The sequence below is a fragment of the Staurois parvus genome, unplaced genomic scaffold (assembly GCF_062004578.1).
Source record: "Staurois parvus isolate SC_StPar_1 unplaced genomic scaffold, SC_StPar_1.0 ptg000153l, whole genome shotgun sequence".
Taxonomy (NCBI): Eukaryota; Metazoa; Chordata; class Amphibia; order Anura; family Ranidae; genus Staurois; species Staurois parvus.
Genome location: NW_028317949.1, coordinates 1,134,062 through 1,153,600, shown reverse-complemented (window position 1 = coordinate 1,153,600; position 19,539 = coordinate 1,134,062). Strand labels below are relative to the sequence as shown.

At 40.0% G+C, this 19,539-nt stretch overlaps 1 protein-coding gene across 2 annotated transcripts in view; it reads right to left on the bottom strand.

Moving 5' to 3' along the window:
* Positions 1-19,539, bottom strand: part of SRD5A1 (steroid 5 alpha-reductase 1) — a 41,531-nt gene that overhangs the window by 3,967 nt on the left and 18,025 nt on the right. Inside the window, exons 3-4 of one of the 2 annotated variants that reach the window (XM_089674821.1) lie at positions 9,734-9,835; positions 5,033-5,183 (exon numbers count right to left, since the gene is read on the bottom strand). In XM_089674821.1, the coding sequence (XP_089530947.1) occupies positions 5,033-5,183; positions 9,734-9,835 (253 nt within the window). The remainder of the gene's footprint in view (positions 1-5,032; positions 5,184-9,733; positions 9,836-19,539) is intronic. The other variant, XM_089674822.1, reaches the window with a different exon arrangement.

Below are 19,539 nucleotides of genomic sequence, written 5' to 3'. Positions count from 1 at the left end.
AAATTTTATAACAAAGTAGAAAATATTGTTTTTTCTAAAATTTTCAGTCTCTTTTCATTTATATATGAAATAAAAACCCAGGGGTGTTCAAATACCACCAAAATAAAGCTCTATTTGTGTGAGAAAATTATGTAAAATTTAATTTGTGTACCACACAATTGCCGGTTAAAAGTAGTACAGTGCCAAATAGCAAAAATTGCCCTGTTCGGGAAGGGGGTAAAACCTTCCGGAGCTTAAAGTGGCTAAAGTGGTAATAAAAGGCCACATTTTTACATGCACCTACAGGTAAGCATATAATAAGGCTTACCTGCAGATAAAAAGTGAATATCTCCTAAACATGCACCATTTCAGAGATAGTCATATTTGTAGCAGCTGGTGATGTCACTAGTGCATGTACGCTGTACACTCAACAGACAGCACACTCAAGTGTACCATCCATTCAGAGCATTGGGCTGCGACCATGACTCGTATGCATCACAGCCTGGCCAGAGTGCAGGAACCTGTAAAGAAGCCAGCTGAAGATGAAAGCCCTGTCAGTGGTGACCGTGCACAGCTGGAGGGATCCACTTTACAGGCAAGTCTGCCATAATGGCTAGTATACTGGTGCAATATACTTTACCACTGCTTTAATACATGCAACATGCAGACAAAATAAGGCAGTTTAGATGTTCAACTACTGTAAACAGAATGGGGTAAGATGCATGATTTGAATGAGGATGATGGAATGGCTGTTGCCATTGCTGGTGAAAGACATGATGGTTGCAGCATCTCAGAGACTGAAGACCTTCTTTGATCTTCACAAACTATTGGCAGCCTTCAAAATGCTTATCCTCCCACAAATCCTTTATTTAGAACCCTGCATGTTTCCACTGCACATTCATACTCATCATTATCCTCTCTGCTTACAGTGTTAATTTGGCAGGTAAATAAATCTACTGTAGATGTTTCCACACCCTTCTCACAAAACTTAGGAGAGCAGGAGGAATGGGGATTGTAGATATCTTTGATTATCATACAGCAACTCATTCTGACCAAAATGAAACATTGTTTTTCTACCAATGAGGCTCCATTATGGGTTGATATCGAAAAACACCTCACTAAAACCGTTACATTAGGTCACTTGCTTCTCGCAGACCTTTGGAAACCAATCCCAATAGATAACTTGCCCTTCACCACCAAAGAGTCTATCCTGGCTTGGAGAACACTAACCAAATCCACCATTCACCTTCCCATACATGCTGACATTTGTGTGATTTCCTATTCACACACTGGAAATTTTAATTCCGAACCTATGAATACATGACTGGGAGAAATATGGTATCACTTGGGCTGAGAATTCTTACAGATGGTAACCCTGAAACTCCTGAAGCTATAATAAATAAGTTTAATTTACCTTGCACAACTTATTTCACATTACTACGTATTAGACACTTTCTAACATCTCATCCTTTACCTAGGATTTACCTTCACCCGAAAGTGTGGCGTTTCTTAACGTGCCTCAAGAAACCAAAGAGGTATATCTCTAATATACAATTTACTACATACTAAAATCTGAATTTATAAAAAATAACCCCATACTCAAAATGGGAAACAGACCTTAATATGTCCTTTACCAGCTCTCAATGGCATTATGCCATAAAATACACATATAATATCACCCACTGGGAATTGGCCTTAAAACTAAAAACACAAGATGGTATCTTACACCTTATAAGTTGGCTAAAATATATCCTGTGTGCTCTTCCCTGGAGAGGTTGTGGCTCTGTGTAATTTGTTTCATATAATGTGCAATTGTAAAAGTATCCGCAGCTTCTGGCGAAGAATATTTCAAATCCTGACAGTCATCTCAGGTGTACTTATCAACCCTAATCCTGGTCTAGCTATATTGAATTTAGGAATAGATAACTTTCCTTCTTCTCGCAAAACTATTGTCAACCTCCTGTTATCAGCTAAACTAACCATTATAAGAAATTGGAAAAAAAAGAACTAGCCTCTAATCCAGCAATGGGCAAACTATGGCCCGTGGGCCGTATACGGCCCGGCGCACCTTTTCATCCGGCCCGCGGAGCTAGGCTCCCGCTAGGCTCCTCTCACAGTCCGCCCTGAAGACCGGTGTAGCATGAAAATCTGTCTCCTATGAGGATCTGTCCCCCTCGACGTATCTGCGCATGTGCCGGAGATCGCCGATCGGCTGCTAATGCCTGAAACTGGCACATGCGCAGATACGTCGAGGGGGACAGATCCTCATAGGAGACAGATTTTCATGCTACACCGGAACGGCGCGGGAACACGGCGAGAGGAACGTGCGGAGCAAAGGTAAGTGAATTGACACAGGGGGGACTTGGGGACTTAATATGGGGAATGAATTACTATAGGGGGGATGAATTACTATATGGGGGATGAATTACTATATGGGGGATGAATTACTATAGGGGGGATGAATTACTATGCTTACTATGGGGGAATATTACTATACTTACTCTGGATGACACATACACATCATTCATCTACTCTTGGTCCGGCCCCCGGGTCCAATATATGAACCCATTGCGGCCCTCAAGTCAAAAAGTTTGCCCACCCCTGCTCTAATCCATCAGAAACTGTATATACTACCCAACACTACTACTCATATGAAAGATTACTAGCTTTCCAATTTGACACATTGCCTGCATTTGAGAAAGCCTGGAAACCTTAGCTTACATGGTATAATACTTAATTATGGTTCTAAGTGTTGTGCTTGATGGATCGCTTTCCCACGACTGCACTTATAGCCTATCATATATGTAGCTATTTACTTATCAGCTCCCTTCCCCCCCCCCCTTCTTTTTCTCTGACATGAGTGATACTTTGAACTAACACCTTAATGTTACAAGACATATATGTTTGACCTTCATGTATATTTACGTTAAGGACTAACTGTATTGCATTACACTCTGATTACTGTCACAATGTTATTACGCTGCTATGTCCACATCTTATGTATGTAACCTTTACATCATACCAATAAAAACAAAATGGTTAAAATAAATACTCTTTTTTTGTTTCCCATTTTTCATTGTGGTTCCATAAAGCCCCACCTCAGCCATCCTTCACTGTGGTTCCATAAAGCCCCACCTCAGCCATCCTTCACTGTGGTTCCATAAAGCCCCACCTCAGCCATCCTTCACTGTGGTTCCATAAAGCCCCACCTCAGCCATCCTTCATTGTAGTTCCATAAAGCCCCACCTCAGCCATCCTGAGTGTCTGCTCCAAGCTTGGACTACAACTGTATATCCAAAATGCAACGTAAGCCGGCACACACAGACAGCCTTGAAGACTAGTATTGCAAGACCAGCCCCTGCTCCTTCACCAATGGATTAGACTGACTGCAGCTGTTGAGATTAAGTTTATAAGGACAGGGCATGGGGATAGGAGGATAGGAATGATGGACAAGTAGTCCTAATGAGGGTGATCAAGTGACATCCTCAGTGTGTGTTTGACGAGGAAGTTCGGTGAACAGCTGCCGAGTGATCTGGAGACAATGGCTGTGAAAGTTACTAAGTGCAGGTGCTTCTGCACATATATAGAGACAACATCTATCATTGGTGGATATCAATGTTAAAAGTAAAAAAGGAGAACTCACTACTTCAAGACAATTAGTGAGCCTTTTCTAAACATTACTAGTTGAAAAAGCTGTTTTTCTATCTGGAAATATGAAAGAAATATACTGTTAATGGTCACCAGGAACTAGAGGTGAGAATCATGTGTGTTTACGAACATCTTAAATGAAATATTCTTTCCAAGGTATTTTATTGTTCAAGGTCTTGTTCACACCTGTGTTTGGAGCCGATTACAACTTCCTGTGGGAGACTCAGGGTGTTTTCTGTGGTCAGATGCAGGCTGGAACCTCCATTAAAGCAATGAGAGGCTGACAGTGACTGCAACCATTTGTTACCTGTGGATGATTTTCCCTGGATGCACACAGTTTGTGTCTAGGGATGATCATCCACAGGTAACTGCTACAAGTTCAATTACATGCCAATGGCCACAGGTGTTATCAACCTCGCATTGCTTTGAAAGGGGCTTCCGACCTGCAGCTGTTCACAGGAAATCTTGCTGAGTTTCCAGCAGGAAACCATAGTCAAATGGAATAAAATAAATCAGTGAGCACTTAAAATCAGCAGCTAATGCACTAAAAAGGGAACCAAAAACCTTCAAATAACATATAAGATCAGAGTGCAGCGCTATAAAATAATAATATAAATATGTTCAGTGTCAAATAAAATGCGTTTAAAATGATAAATCTTTGTGCGTAAAGTCCACAGTATGCAAAAAAAAAAAAAAAAACTGTAAATAAAGTGCAAACATATCATTTCAATATGTACTCTGAAATAAATCCATAAATAAAAATAGATGAATTAAAAGTCCATGTGATAGTGAAAACTATTATTCGTTAAATGTTATTGCTACACAAAGATCTGTGCTCAGGAGGTCACAAATACATTCCTTGTGCCAATTATATATTTGGTGAGGTGGCGGGGATATAGTAAAAGTGCGCACTCACCAGATGCGCATTTTAAATGTCACCATCACATGGACTTTTAATACATTTATTTATTGATTTATTTCAGAGCACATTGAAATTATGTTTGCAAAAAAACTGTAAATAAAATGCATACTGTGGACTTTACGCACAAGATTTATCATTTTAAAACGCATTTTGACACTGAACATATTTATAGGATTATCATTTTATAGCACTGCACCCTCTGATCTTATAGGAAACCATAGTTGGCTTAAAACAGGTGTGATTGAGCCCTAAAAGCATTTTCTTTTTAGATAAAAGAAATATGTAGTATAGCACATCAAGCTGATGCCTTCATCCTTGCGGCACCAAGTATGTAGGTTCTGACTTACTGTACCTGGCTGCATATTGCTTGCAGGTCAAATGACTCAGAGGCTGAAGCAAGTATGAGATTCACAGCCCAGAAATCGCACCTTTATAAAGCAAGTGTTTCCTTTAAAGTGCAGGTTTTACTAATGCAATACTTACTGATGATGCTGACGTGCACGGGATAAGAGACATAGCAAAGTAAATATGGCAAAAGCAGCTCCAGGTGCTGACCAGCCAGCTACTGCAAATCCTGACCATTCAACGATTTCACCAAAGAAATTTGCACCAGACACATATTCAAACAATCCGCCTATGAAATAAAAGGGCAAATATGTTTGCACTATAACAGCAAATATGTATGTATAATACAAGTATGCAGATCAGATGTTCTGACTTCAAATGATACATGCTGGTTCTGTGTTCAGCAATCAGAAAGAGGTCAGCAATGCAGACAACATATTTTTGAAGAGAAGGCTCTCTTTAAGGCCTTCACTACTCTGAACGATCATTAGGATAGAATTTTTCAAAAGAAAGCATCTGGCTCCTGTAACCCAAATTCAGTCAGTCAGTCATGTGTTTCTTGGAAGGCTCCCCGCTGGCAGAACACAACAGTGTTGAGGGAGGGATTCCCCTATCAACACTGTATTGGTGGGGGGGGGGGGGAAGAAATTTTCTTACCTGTAATGGAAGGAAAGAAAAGAAAAGTGCATACTCTATGGGCTGCTTAAGTTTAAAAAGATTTGTTGAAGGATATAACATTATACAGTGGGCTAATTTCCCACACAGGGGGTTCAAAATGTGACCATGCAGCAGCATGTTAAGAAGATAACACTAGAAATAATAGGTTTAAAATAAAATGTAAAAAAAAAGAAAAAAAAAAAATACGTGAACAAGCATTTTTTTTTTAAATTGACAGAACAGCAATTTAAAATGATAGTGTTAAACCTGTAACAAAAAAAAAAAAAAAAAAAAAAAAAATATATATATATATATATATATATATATATATATATATATATATATGAAACTTTTTTTTGCAGAAGAGACACTAATGTCCTTTGCAATGAAACCTTCTTAGCTTTATGTTTTCAGTTTTCTGTAAATTATGTACGGAGCTGCTCTTGCACAGTTCAGTGTATAGTATTGGCATGGCTTTGTACCAGGATGAATGAACTCCTATGTGCATACATCCACAGGGAGAAAAACTGTCAGCTCTGGCTAAGCCGCGTGAGGATGTTGCAACATTGAGCCCCAATTCACATATATGCGAATTGGATGCATTTTGAACCACATCCAATTTGCATGACGTGACCCAAAAGGCCTTTCTATGGAACCGGTTCACATACTGCATGTGTGGGCTGGCTGCAATGAGAGTTAAAAAAAAAAAAAAGAATACGGTACGATTTTCAGTCCGGTTCAGTTGCAATTTCCAATGTCATACACTTTAACAATTTGCAGATTCGCATTTGAACCGATTAACAAATTGCACCAGATTGGGCTTGAAATCACACTGCAAACCGGCCCCACACGTGAACTCAGGCGAATATCAAATAATTTACTTCTGCTTTAAATGCAACCAAAGTGGTGGTTCAAAACCTCTCAGCAGTGAAATCACCTAGGTTACATCTTAATAAGTTTGGGTTTCTAATGCTAGGCTTCCTGATGCAAACATCCCTGCAGATCAAGCCAAGGCTGTCAGGTCCTTTGTCTTTAGTGCCAAAATTTGTTCTGTAATTTTTATTGGGTTAACATTTTCCCATGCTGTGAGTCAGGAGTTTTAGTCCTGATAATTTATTGGCCAAAAACAGAATATCTGGGTCTGCTCTCATGCTGGGTGAGAGTCTCATGAAGGGGACTCTAGTAATTTCTGCACAATGGGCAGAGATTGCTCTGTATGGCAGTGATATTTATGGTTCACTGCCATGTAAGACAGCCTCTAAAGTATTATTCGGGAAAGACAATGGTGATTCGTTGGATCCTAGTGGGGTTATGTAGAACCTTAAAGGATAGGTTCACCTTTGAGAACATGTTACATGTTCCACCTGTTTTTAGGGTGGAACATGTAACATGTTACCATAGCCTCAGCCGCTGCCCACCCTCTCTTTCTCTGACAGATAGTACAGGGAGAAGTCTCCCTGTACTATCTGTCAAATTTGAAAACAGTGCCGCTGTGCGAGGCTCCGCCCGCACGGCAGCCCCGAAAGCCTTAGCAGCTCTCGGCTTGTAGTTTTCAATGAACTGACACTGTTCTGGGGTAGTTCATTGAAGCTTTCTGTCAGAATATCTGCTTTCCTGTACATCCAGTGCGGCTAGCAGATATTCTGACAGGTCTGCAGGAGACCTGCATGGCATCAACGATCTACTGATTGCTTGTACAATGCTTTCCAGGCTCCTGTATATAAAATAAATGCACATTTTTTTACCTGCAAAAAAATGTGCATTGATTATTTTTGTCTAAAAAAAAAGGTGAACTTATCCTTTAATGTCTCACAACTATGCAGGTTTCTAGATATTAATAGGGTGAAATTTAGATCATGTTCTAATATAAAGAATCATTAGGGCTTACACACTAGTTCAGTAGAGGGTACAGATTTAGGTTACCCTGTTATTTATACTTGGAAATGAATTGCGAGTGGCATATACAGTTGTTTTCAAAATAATAGCAGTGTGTTGAAAAAAGTGAATAAAGCTCAAAATCCTTCTAATAGCTTTTATTTCCATCCACACAAATGCATTGGGAACACTACACATTCTATTCCAAATCAAAACATGAAGAAAAATATATCAAATTTGTGTTGTTCCTCTAAAAAAATTGAAGAAAAGTGAATATTAGACTGTTCAAAAAAATAGCAGTGTTTGTATTCTTCTTTACAAACTCAAACATTCACTATATAAACTGAAAAATGTTTGAAGATTTTGCTTTCCTTTGAATCACTTAATGAATATTTCGTTGTATAAGCACTGTTTCTGAGAACTGCTGTACATCTGTGTTGCATGGAGTCAACCAACTTCTGGCCCCTGTGAACAGGTATTCCAGCCCAGGATGATTGGACTACATTCCACAGTTCTTCTCTATTTCTTGGTTTTGACTCAGAAACTGCATTTTTGATGTCACCCCACAAGTTTTCTATTGGATTAAGATCCAGGGATTGGGCTGGCCACTCCGTAACGTCAATTTTGTTGGTCTGGAACCAAGATGTTGCACGTTTACTGGTGTGTTTGGGGTCGTTGTCTTGTTGGAACACCCATTTCAAGGGCATTTCCTCTTCAGCATAAGGCACCATGACCTCTTCAAGTATTCTGATGTATTCAAACTGATCCATGATCCCTGGTATGCGATAAATAGGCCCAACACCGTAGTATGAGAAACATCTCCATATCATGATGCTTGCACCACCATGCTTCACTGCCTTCACAGTGTACTGTGGCTTGAATTCAGTGTTTGGGGGTCGTCTGACAAACTGTCTCCGGCCACTAGACCCAAAAAGAACAATCTTACTTTCATCAGTCCACAAAATGTTGCGCCATTTCTCTTTAGGCCAGTCAATGTGCTCTTTGGCAAATTGTAACCTCTTCAGCACGACTTTTTTTCAACAGTGGGACTTTGCGGGGGCTTCTTGCAGATAGCTTGGCTTCACATAGGCATCTTCTAATTGTAACAGCACTCACAGGTAACTTTACACCTTCTTTCATCTTCCTGGAGCGGATTGTTGGCCTTGCCATTTTGGCTATTCTTCTGTCCATTCGAATGGTAGTTTTTCACTTTCTTCCATGTCTTTCAGGTTTTGGTTGCCATTTTAAAGCATTTGCAATCATTTTAGCTGAGCAGCCTATCATTTTCTGCACTTCTTTATATATTTTCCCCTCTCCAATCAACCTTTTAATCAAGCTACGCTGTTCTTCTGAACAATGTCTGGAACGACCCATTTTCCTCAGAATTTCAGAGAGAAATGCACTGTAACCAGCATGTACAACATTTGCTGCCTTCCTTCCTTAAATAAGGGCAATAATTGCCACCTGTTTGTCAAAGAATGAATGACCTCACTAATAGAACTCCACACTGCTATTATTTTGAACATGCCCCTTTCAATTAGTGGTTCAATTACACAGAATCAGCAGCATGCATGTCATGACTGTTGGGTCTGTTGGATTTCTATTACTCTACTACACCTGCTAGTAAATTATTTGCCATGTAGAAATATAATTTCTACCAAAAACAGTGATTGATCAGGTTAGTGATGTCTGACTGCTATTATTTAACACAACTGTAAGTGTTTCCTCCGTTAAGAGTGCTGATATAGAATACTGAGGCAGTTTGTAGGATAGCAGGAAATGGGAGAGAAGCATAGCACACAGAACCAATTTTCTTTTTCACTTGACCAAAGTCCCCCCCATCCACCCCAACCTCCACTTCAGACAACAGAGGTAAATCCAGTGTAGAACCGTGTCCTTTGTGGTACTTAGCTCCTACCTCTGCTGGCCATTTGTTATTTTCCTCTACACAAACCCAGCAGCACATAAGCGGAGCCAAAACTAGTGTTCATTAAAATATATTTATTTATATTTGTATTCACCATATAGGGCAGGTGTTTTTATATATTGTGCTTTTAGGCACTCAGTTGAATTTGGTCCAAAACATTAACATACCAAGAAAAGCAACATCAAATGCCCCTGAATTTATATTTTCCCCTATCTGACAACTATGGAATTTTGTGCATTTAACACTCAGCAGTTTTCCTTGCTGAATGACCAAAATAATGGGCAACTTGTAGTATACAACTTTCCTGGTCTCTCCTATAGCACATAAATAAATCCTATTAATCACAAACAAAAACATACCAATCTTGGGTGACTACTTACCATAGGGAATTTTGTAGCCCGACTCCCCAGGTGTCCTCAAATTTCGTAATATGTGGTCAGAATAAATATTGATAGCCATTCCACAGAAAAACAGTGCCAAGCCTAAGAAAAAGTTGTCTTGCATTAGGACATGTTTTTTCATTTTTTTTTTTTAAAAAGAATTGCGAAAGTCATGAATAGCTGGTCACCAAATATTGCACACAATTGAAGAGACTGTTCTTTAAAGTGGAACTCCAGAAAACATTTTAGTGCAGGAAAAAGTGGACAATAATTAATACCTCAGTATCTTACAGCCAGCTGGGTCCCCACTGGTGAGATTTTCACTCACGCTTTGTCTGGATGACCACTTCCAGTAAGTTAGATCTCCCTAATAGGGCCCCCCTTCTTACCCTGGTGACCATTTTTAAGAAAATTGTATAATCTCTGTGGAACAAGACATGAATGTTCTAGGGGCATATGAGGCATTAAAAATAATGTGCACTTGTATTTCATATCCTACTGTAAACAAAACCAAAAGTTGTAAAACATGCATTAAAGATGAGGACAAAACCTTAAAATGGTAAAAATATAACCCTCAAGTCTCTGTGGAAATCTGAAATCTGTACTCAGAAAGGGTCATCTTATCCAGTTTAATTTTTGGAAATCCAATGCAATTATTCTATCCCAATTTTGATTTGATTTTTCATCCATGGGAATGAATAATTCACAACTTGTGATCGATCAGTGGCAATCAGGTTGAGGCTGTCGAGGAAGAAAATCTGATCACTTTATATCAGATTTCTTAACAGTGTACTTATTTTCAATTAATTACTAAGCAATTGCAATTATCCTTTCAATGTATAAAAACAAACTATCCATAAAATGGATCGTGGCTTGTTGGTCAGTCAAATTTCTCATTAGTAAATTGTCTGGGGGGAGTTTTAAATCACTTTTAAATGTATTAGCAAGCTAAAGTTTTTTAAAATGGTAGAAATTGCTACATGCATGGCAAACAGTGGCCTTAGCTGTGTGTGCTCTTTTGTTGACATATTTCCCTGCGACATCAGGTATGGCATCTTAATGTCTGGCTGTAAAGACCTTTATTGCTTTTTTGGTTGATGGCTGACACTCTGAGCTGCTGGAGAGAAGTAAAGCTGGCTACACACTAGGAGTTTTTTTTTTTTCTCTTAACCGAGCAGGCTGAACGAAAAACAAATAAATAAATGAAAGAAGGATTGCCGTACTAACACAGCTGATCAGATGCGGGTTGAATGCGGATTTTCTAGCATGCTCGATCGACAGAGGCCCATTGTGAGACTGGCTCCTGTAGAACAGGCAGCTGTACACATGGGCCAAAAGTTGGCCAGTTCCTGCTAAACCGACTGGCCTTACTGTATTGGCCTTAGTCGCTCTGACTGGTTATCAAATGAATACAAATGCCCACTGGTGACCGATTTTCTTTAACCACTTGCCCTCCTGAGGATTTCCCCCCTTCCTTACCAGGCCATTTTTTGCGTTACGGCACTGCGTTACTTTAACTGACCATTGCGCGGTCGTGCAATGATGCAACCAAATTAAATTTATGTCCTTTTTTCCCCCCATAAATTGAGCTTTCAGTGGTATTTGATTTTAAATAAAAAGGTATGCGCTAATAACAAACTTATACAAAGGTGTATATCATCATCCAAAAAACATTAGTGTTTTAAATAAATAATTATAGTGTCCAAACATAAATTAGTGTCCAAAATATATATATATATCTTCAGTGACTTGAATCAATTGTGAAAAATCCACCACCAAAGGAGATTAAATGAACTCACCAGAGCTAATGGCTGGTCAGATTATAAACCAGCAACAACGCTTGTGCTCTGGGAGCAATGAACCCGATGTCCAAATAGATATGGTGATGTTTCAGATACTTCCAGATAATAATCACAGCCAAACAACTTTGCAGTCCAAGCTCTTATGATGAACTTCTCCACTCTGTCTCATACCTCCATGAGAGCATACAGTACACTCAGGGACAAAAAAGAGAACATAATGGTGCAATACGTTTTTTTCATTTATCTCTTTAATAAAAAAGGTATAAGGAAACTCACAAACAAGGTGTCCAACAGACACCAGCTTCAATCGCAAAAAAGGGTTGAGATACAGTTAACGCTCACCGCGGATCTCTCCCATACAGCACAGAACAGCAAGGCTCTCTAACGTCCACATCGAGTAGGCTACGCCCAACCGGTTTCATCACACCGACGTCATCAAGGGGCGGTACAAAAGACTGCAACAATATTGACGGTGAGTTCAAACACTGAGTGACAGAGTTCATCAAAAGTAGTGCTTCTGTGCTCCGTGCCTCATGATGAAAAACTCAGGTACAATAATGCACTTACCAGAAGCACATATAATATAAGCATTATATGTATATGAATAAAATGAAAAAGCGAGCGCTCCTAAAATAGAAGTAAATAAAAGCAGCTAAAGCACTCGAGGGAATCACAACAGCCTTGCATCCTACAAATGGTAAAATATAAAGTGCAGCGCTAAAATGGATAATCATCAAAATATAAGTTCGTTTGAAAGTTCGTGCAATAAATCAACTTATGTGCGGTACCAATCGAACACTTCCCCAGCTGTAGATATCTCATAAAGGCTTTTGACAGAGGAAATGACAGAAATGCGCACTCACCAACCGCGCATAATGTATCCATCCACCAAGATGTAACACAGCGGGTACAGTATCCCTCAGGGAAAAGTTGTTATCAAGCAGTGATCAGCTGGGCTCAGAGGACTTCTTTAGGATGTGGGTAGACCGCCTGGATGTATGGCTCCCTCCTCTGAATGTTGAATGCAGTAAAGGCTGTATTTATAGATCTTTAGGTTGCAGGAACTCTCAAATTCCGCCTTATCTGTCATTTCCACTGTCAAAAGTCTTTATGAGATATCTACAGCTAGGGAAGTTTTTCGATTGGTACCGCACATAAGTTGATTTATTGCATGAGCTTTCAAACAAACTTATATTTTGATGATTATCCATTTTAGTGCTGCACTTTATATTTTACCATTATATGTATATGGTCTATGCGTTGTCATCCAGGTCTGGTCTGTAGTGACCAGGTCATCAGGCTCAAAATAGGACTCTCAGAGATGAGATTTGATTTAATTACACCCCAATGGAGAGGAGAACACAAAAGGAGGGCGGTGTCGCAATTAGAAACTAGATGGATTGTGGAGCTGAAATCCCTTACCCCTCATGGCCTCAACATAGATCTTGATATTAATTGTTTTAATCGATAATAGTTGATTTCTTTTATTTCTTATTCCATGTTTTTACATACTATTTTAACCATGTTGTTGGGAATGGTATTTGATTACAGGTTTTCTGGTGTTATTCTATTCATTGCCTCAGTACTTGTGTTTCATTTATTCGAATCCTTTCTCTTTATGATTATTACTCTTGGAGACCGCATCCTGTATATATTGAGATGTTATCATTGTGTCCCACTATGTTAGCCCCATTTTTATGCTCTAGGTCTTAGTGATATTTTAGTTTCTTTTATATATTGATGACATATGATTTTGTGCATTTTTATGTTTTTATATTAGTTTTATATTGCATTTCATAATACTATTGGGGGCATTTTATGCTTTTAGTTATTCCTGATTATTATATTTTTTATTCTATTTTTGAATTACTTTTAATGTTTTAGTGTGATCATATCCATGCTATCTAATTTATATTATTACTTTGCAGTATATATAATTTCAGTTGGACATGGAAGGTTTAATTAATTCCACTGAATATATAATCCAATATACTTGAATTGGGCTTATTCATTAATTTGCCAACAGTTGGGCCACAGCAATATGGAGTCCACTTATCCCCTAGGGGGTATAATCTCTCATGGTCTTCTATAATATGCCTCCCATTTATATTTATCTCTCAATTTGGGTATATTAAGTTTGACCACATCAGGATTACTATCCTTCCTGACCATGTCCTCTTGATAGCCTTCATTGCTATAATGTTGTATTGTATACCGATCTTTGCATAGCCGAGTGACGTATGTGTCGCCGGCTCTGTAGCTCGCGCATGTGCATCAGCGAGTTGTGACGTATTGATGCATGCGCACATGGGTCTGCGTGATGCGGCGATGGATCTGCTCGCGCACATCCTTCTGCATAATGCGGCGGATAACGTGCACACACATTAGCCTGCCTCTCCACCCGGTGCGCATTCGTACTCGTGCATGAATTATATTTTAAGAACTGGCGTCTGTGGGCAGTTCATACCCCTTTGAAAACGTGCTTGTTGCATGAAACATGTTAGGGGAACCTACCTAATAGACATCCTAGCTGCACATGGCCGTGAGGAAGGCCGGGCGGCCATTATTACTGATCGCATGTGAGTTTATTTTCAGTTTTTGTTACATTGCAATAAACATATTACACGATTAGTACCATTTCTGCCCATTGGCTTGGTCATTTCGAGCCTACAAGGTGGATCCGTTTGGGAAGCTGTTACCAGTGTGCTTAGTTTCCGTGAGGATTCAGTGATCGGAGGGGGACCCCTGAGTGTGAATACTTCCTCTCTGAGAGTCCTATTTTGAGCCTGATGACCCAGTCACTACAGACCAGACCTGGATGACAACGCATAGACCATATACATATAATGCTTATATTATATGTGCTTCTGGTAAGTGCATTATTGTACCTGAGTTTTTCATCATGAGGCACGAAGCACAGAAGCACTACTTTTGATGAACTCTATCACTCAGTGTTTGAACTCACCGTCAATACTGCTGCAGTCTTTTGTCTATAATAGACTTATACGTCACTACTTGACGTAATCACCATTGCACCATTTACGCACTACCACTAGTGCCCACTTTGAACAATTTCTATATATATTATTGCTGAGCGCTGCATAATGTTTTACATATACTTTTTATGAGGTGTTGAGGTTTGCCTTTTTTATGCTAGCTGCTCTTTGTGTATTTTTTTAGCGCTGCGCTCACATAATTTCTTGTTATACTGTGACACCCATTGTAAAAGCACAAAAAAAAAACACCAACAAAAGATTTGGGAGTTGTGCTTTAACATGAATGGTGTAAAAACGGAAAATCACAAGACTATTACAATCCAAGCCAGTGTTTTTTTTTTTTTTTTTCAACAGGACAAGCTCTCTTGCATTTATAGGGATGAGACAAACCATTAAACACTGACATAAAGTGTTACTAAACCCAGGACCCTGCATTCATTATATCCAGTCTCCCACAGTGCACACAACATGGAAATGCAATTATTTTAGTAAATATAAACTGCTAAATACTTTCTCATCATCAGAGCAGTCTTGTGACTTCAGCAGAGCACTGGTTAAAGCTTATGGGAGGAGTTTTCTTTCTGCTCTAGGAGGATGCAAAACCTCTGACCCTCTGTCGAGACAGCGCCGATTGGCCCTGTGCTGATCACATGCACTCTCCCAAGAAAAAAACAAAACAAAAAAAACTCTAGCAATACACACTAAACTGAGCATGTGCATGTGACTATGGGTTCAGTCTGTCTTATCAGGTGGACATTTAAACAAGAGGAGGGGCAGAGAAAACAGGACCAAACGGCATTTTTACACTATGTAGAGGATTAACCCCTTAGGTTCCACAGTGGGTATTGTGACGGTCGTGGCGTCAGACACCAAACTCGTGACCGAAGGACTAGCCAATCTAAAACCGCGCTGTCACGTACGTAACAATGCCACGCCCAGCTGCACCCTGCACAAAGATTTTCCAGCTAATGGACCACAATCTGTGTACTTACAGCCTGGGAGCGATTCTTACTGGGCCAGGTTAATTACGCAATTAACCCTTCACACTGCCACCACCTCCTTTTTGTACAGAAAAGAGGAAACTCGTCAATATCAGCAATAACACTATGATGTTGAATAATCGTCTGTATACCACTGTCACCGCAGACAGGGTATATAGAGGTTTAAACACACAGTAGCGCTCTTCAGAGACAGGGGTTCTTAGTTTGCATTAAAGAGCTTTAGAAACAGTTCAACAAGTTCAGAAAGTAAGATTTACTACTAAAAAAGGTCAAAAAGGTGCAATAAAAATAAATATTTACAGAAAAAAAAAAGATGTTTTATATATATATATATATATATATATACACATATATATATATATATATATATATATACACACACACATATACACATACATACATACACACACACACACACACACACACAGAGCAATAACACAGCAAAGAGATAACAGAAAGAAGTTTAGAGAGCTAGAGTACTTACCGTCAGCCCTGGTTTAGCAGATCAAGTTTCCTGAGCCAAAAAGGTGCCTTATCTCCCAAAGTTAGTTCCAATGTTAAAAAGGGAGAATCTTCCACTTAGCTCAACTCAGCTTAGCTTAACTCCAAGCATAACATCCTTTTTCTAGGAACTCAGCAGGGTGTCTCCTTAAAGCAGAGAACCAATCGCCTCATTTGGGGAGGGAGGTGTAGGTAGAAACCCCAGCTAGGACCAAAATCCCTCACAAGCTAATATCAGGGCAATAACTTTCCCCGGATACACATAACATTCTATCCACAAGTAGATTAATATGCAGAATCATCTGAACGTCTAGGTATGAAATATGGCATACCTGCTGGGATGGTTGAGGAGATATCATTTTCTGCTCTCCTGTAGCTGACAGCTAGGGGGTGTAACCTATCAGGCGACGTGTATTAAAGTAAGCCATCCGAATGTGTGCTCCATGTTTATGTAATCATTTCCAATTTGAAGATATAAAATTATATGGAAAACTGGGTTTTTAAATGTAAGTCTGTTTCACAGCTAGCTGGAATGTCTTTGAAGCTCAGTGAGGGCTTGGTTTATGGCTTTACGATCCCTTTCCAGCAAGAGTCTCACAGACATATGGGGGCCAGGCTAATTGGGGTTTATGACCATGAGCTCTCCCGCTGGGCCTTGATGCCTTTTTGAACTCAGCAACCAGGGACCATGTGTCACTCAACAGAGAGGGAGGGGGATGAGGGAAGCGGATTTGGGAGTAGAAAATTATAGAAGATGGAGGCCTTTGCCAAAATGGAGGTTTGCATCCATCTGTGTGCACAATTGCTACAGGTATAACAAGCTTTACTGCATATATACACACTGATTATACTGTTGTGGATTTAGTAACACTTTAAACGATTAGCTTTTATTCATGTAAAACCTTTATCCTTTAAAAAGGAAAAAAAAAAAAAACTAGGATTGCTGTAACTGACTAGAAAGTACAATGTTCTAACTGGAGTTTGGCTTCACTTTATTAGTGTAATGCTGCTGTCTAAATGTGCCCCCTGTGCTCCTTCATCCAGAATAGAGGCTCTCTAAACAAGGAGCTGTGTTATTGGCCAGATCACAAGGTTAAAACAGAGGGAAAGCAGTTATTTAGCTGTTAACTGTATTTCCAGGAATCTTCCAGGACAGCTTCACATGAGGGATAGGCTCCTTCTACCAGGAAACACCTGATTCACATTTCTTTAATAGCCTCTCCATCCTTCCTCAGTACAGGAATATAACCGAAGACCTAAGATCAAGCATAAGCAGAATATTTGCAAACATATGTCTAGTCCATTGCATGACAGAACACCAGCTCATAATTATACGTCAATCGGGAGGGAATTAAGCTGTCCTGGAAGGTTCCTGGAAATACAGCTAACAGGTAAATAACTGCGTTTTCCCATGTCATCTTTCAGGACAGCTTCAAATCAGAGGATTGAATAGGAATACGTACATTGGGGTGGAACTGCTGCATGCAAGACCTTGCTGCCAAATACCTGTTCCTTGTTGGAGATCAGGTCTAACAAGTAGTGTATGGCAAACATGCTGAAACTCGACCATGTTGCGGCCTTGCAGATCTGTCTGGGGGAAGCTCCAACCTTCTCTGCCCACGTAGCTGCGGTAACTCTAGTTGAATGTGCTTTCAGGCCAGATGGTGGTGTTAGTGCCATGCTTTGTATCCTTCTGAAATAGCTTCCTTTAGCCACCTTGCAATGGTGCCTTTAGAGGCTTTGTAACCTTTGCTTGGAACAAGTCAGAGGGTGGAAGAATTTCTCCATGCCTAATTGCGCTCTATGTACGCAATTAGGCATCTTCTTACATCGATTTTGTTATAGTCGACTTCTTTGGTGTTGCTTGGGTTTACGCAAAATGGTATTACAATCTCTTCTGTTCTGTGAAAGTTTGATGCAACCTTTGGCAGGAACGCCATGTCAGGATTGAGGATTATCCTATCCATTGGGATTGTGCTATTACTGACAATGCTTGCAATTCGCTGATTCTGCGAGCCGAGACTAAGGATACTAAGAGAATGGTTTTGAGGGTTAAATACACGAGAGAACATTTTTTCCAAGGGTTCGAATGGCTCACGTTGGAAACTTCTTAGAACTGTTCTTAAGTCCCAGACTGGGCATTTGGGCATATGTGGGTTGCTAGGTCTAGCGATGGCCTTCAGGAATCTGACTACCAGGGGATCCTCTGCCAACTTCAATTCAAGGAAATTAGACAAACTACTTGGACCTCAAGTGTACTAGCTGCTAGGTTCTGGTCTACTCCTGCTTATAGAAATTCAAGTACTGTGTTCAGAATAGCTGCTCCAGGCAACTTGTTCTCCGCCTTCCAGTAGGAAAACTTCCTCCGGATTTTGTCGTCAATGACATTTGTTGACTTTTTCTGCCCACTTAAAATGGTGGAGACCACATTCTCTGATAAGCTTTGGCCAAAATGGAGCAATTAGGATGATCTTGACACGAGATGTCTGTATCTTCTGTACCACTCTTGGTAATAGTCTGAAGGGCATAAAGAAGGTCCCCCGCCCATGTTTAAGCTAATGCATCTGTGCCTGCGCTTTGAGGGTCTCTTTGAAGGCAGAAATGCTTCCCTAGTTTTGCGTTTCTTCTGGTGGCCAAAAGGTCTATAGAGTGAGTGCCCCATCTGCTGCAGATTTGGGTGAATGTTGTGTGGCTGAGGCACCATTCCGAGTGAACGATTTTTTCTCGACTTAACTGGTCTGCTAGCAAGTTCACATGAGCTGCTGTGATAGACCTTAGGTTTCCCTCTGCCCAGCCAAAGGTGGTTTATGCCAATTCCATTAGTTTTGGTGACCTTGTGCCTCCTTGTCTGTTTAGGTATGCGACTGTCGTCATGTTGTCCGACAGGACTTGAATCCCTTTCCCTTTTATTTTTTCCTGGAAGGACGTACAGTCAGGTCCATAAATATTGGGACATCAACACAATTCTAACATTTTTGGCTCTATACACCACCACAATGGATTTGAAATTAAACAAACAAGATGTGCTTTAACTGCAGACTGTCAGCTGTAATTTGAGGGTATTTACATCCAAATCAGGTGAACGGTGTAGGAATTACAACAGTTTGCATATGTGCCTCCCACTTGTTAAGGGACCAAAAGTAATGGGACAATTGGCTTCTCAGCTGTTCCATGGCCAGGTGTGTGTTATTCCCTCATTATCCCAATTACAATGAGCAGATAAAAGGTCCAGAGTTCATTTCAAGTGTGCTATTTGCATTTGGAATCTGTTGCTGTCAACTCTCAAGATGAGATCCAAAGAGCTGTCACTATCATTAGGCTGAAAAAACAAAACAAACCCATCAGAGAGATAGCAAAAACATTAGGCGTGGTCAAAACAACTGTTTGGAACATTCTTAAAAAGAAGGAACGCATCGGGGAGCTCAGCAACACCAAAAGACCCGGGAGACCACGGAAAACAACTGTGGTGGATGGCCGAAGAATTCTTTCCTTGGTGAAGAAAACAC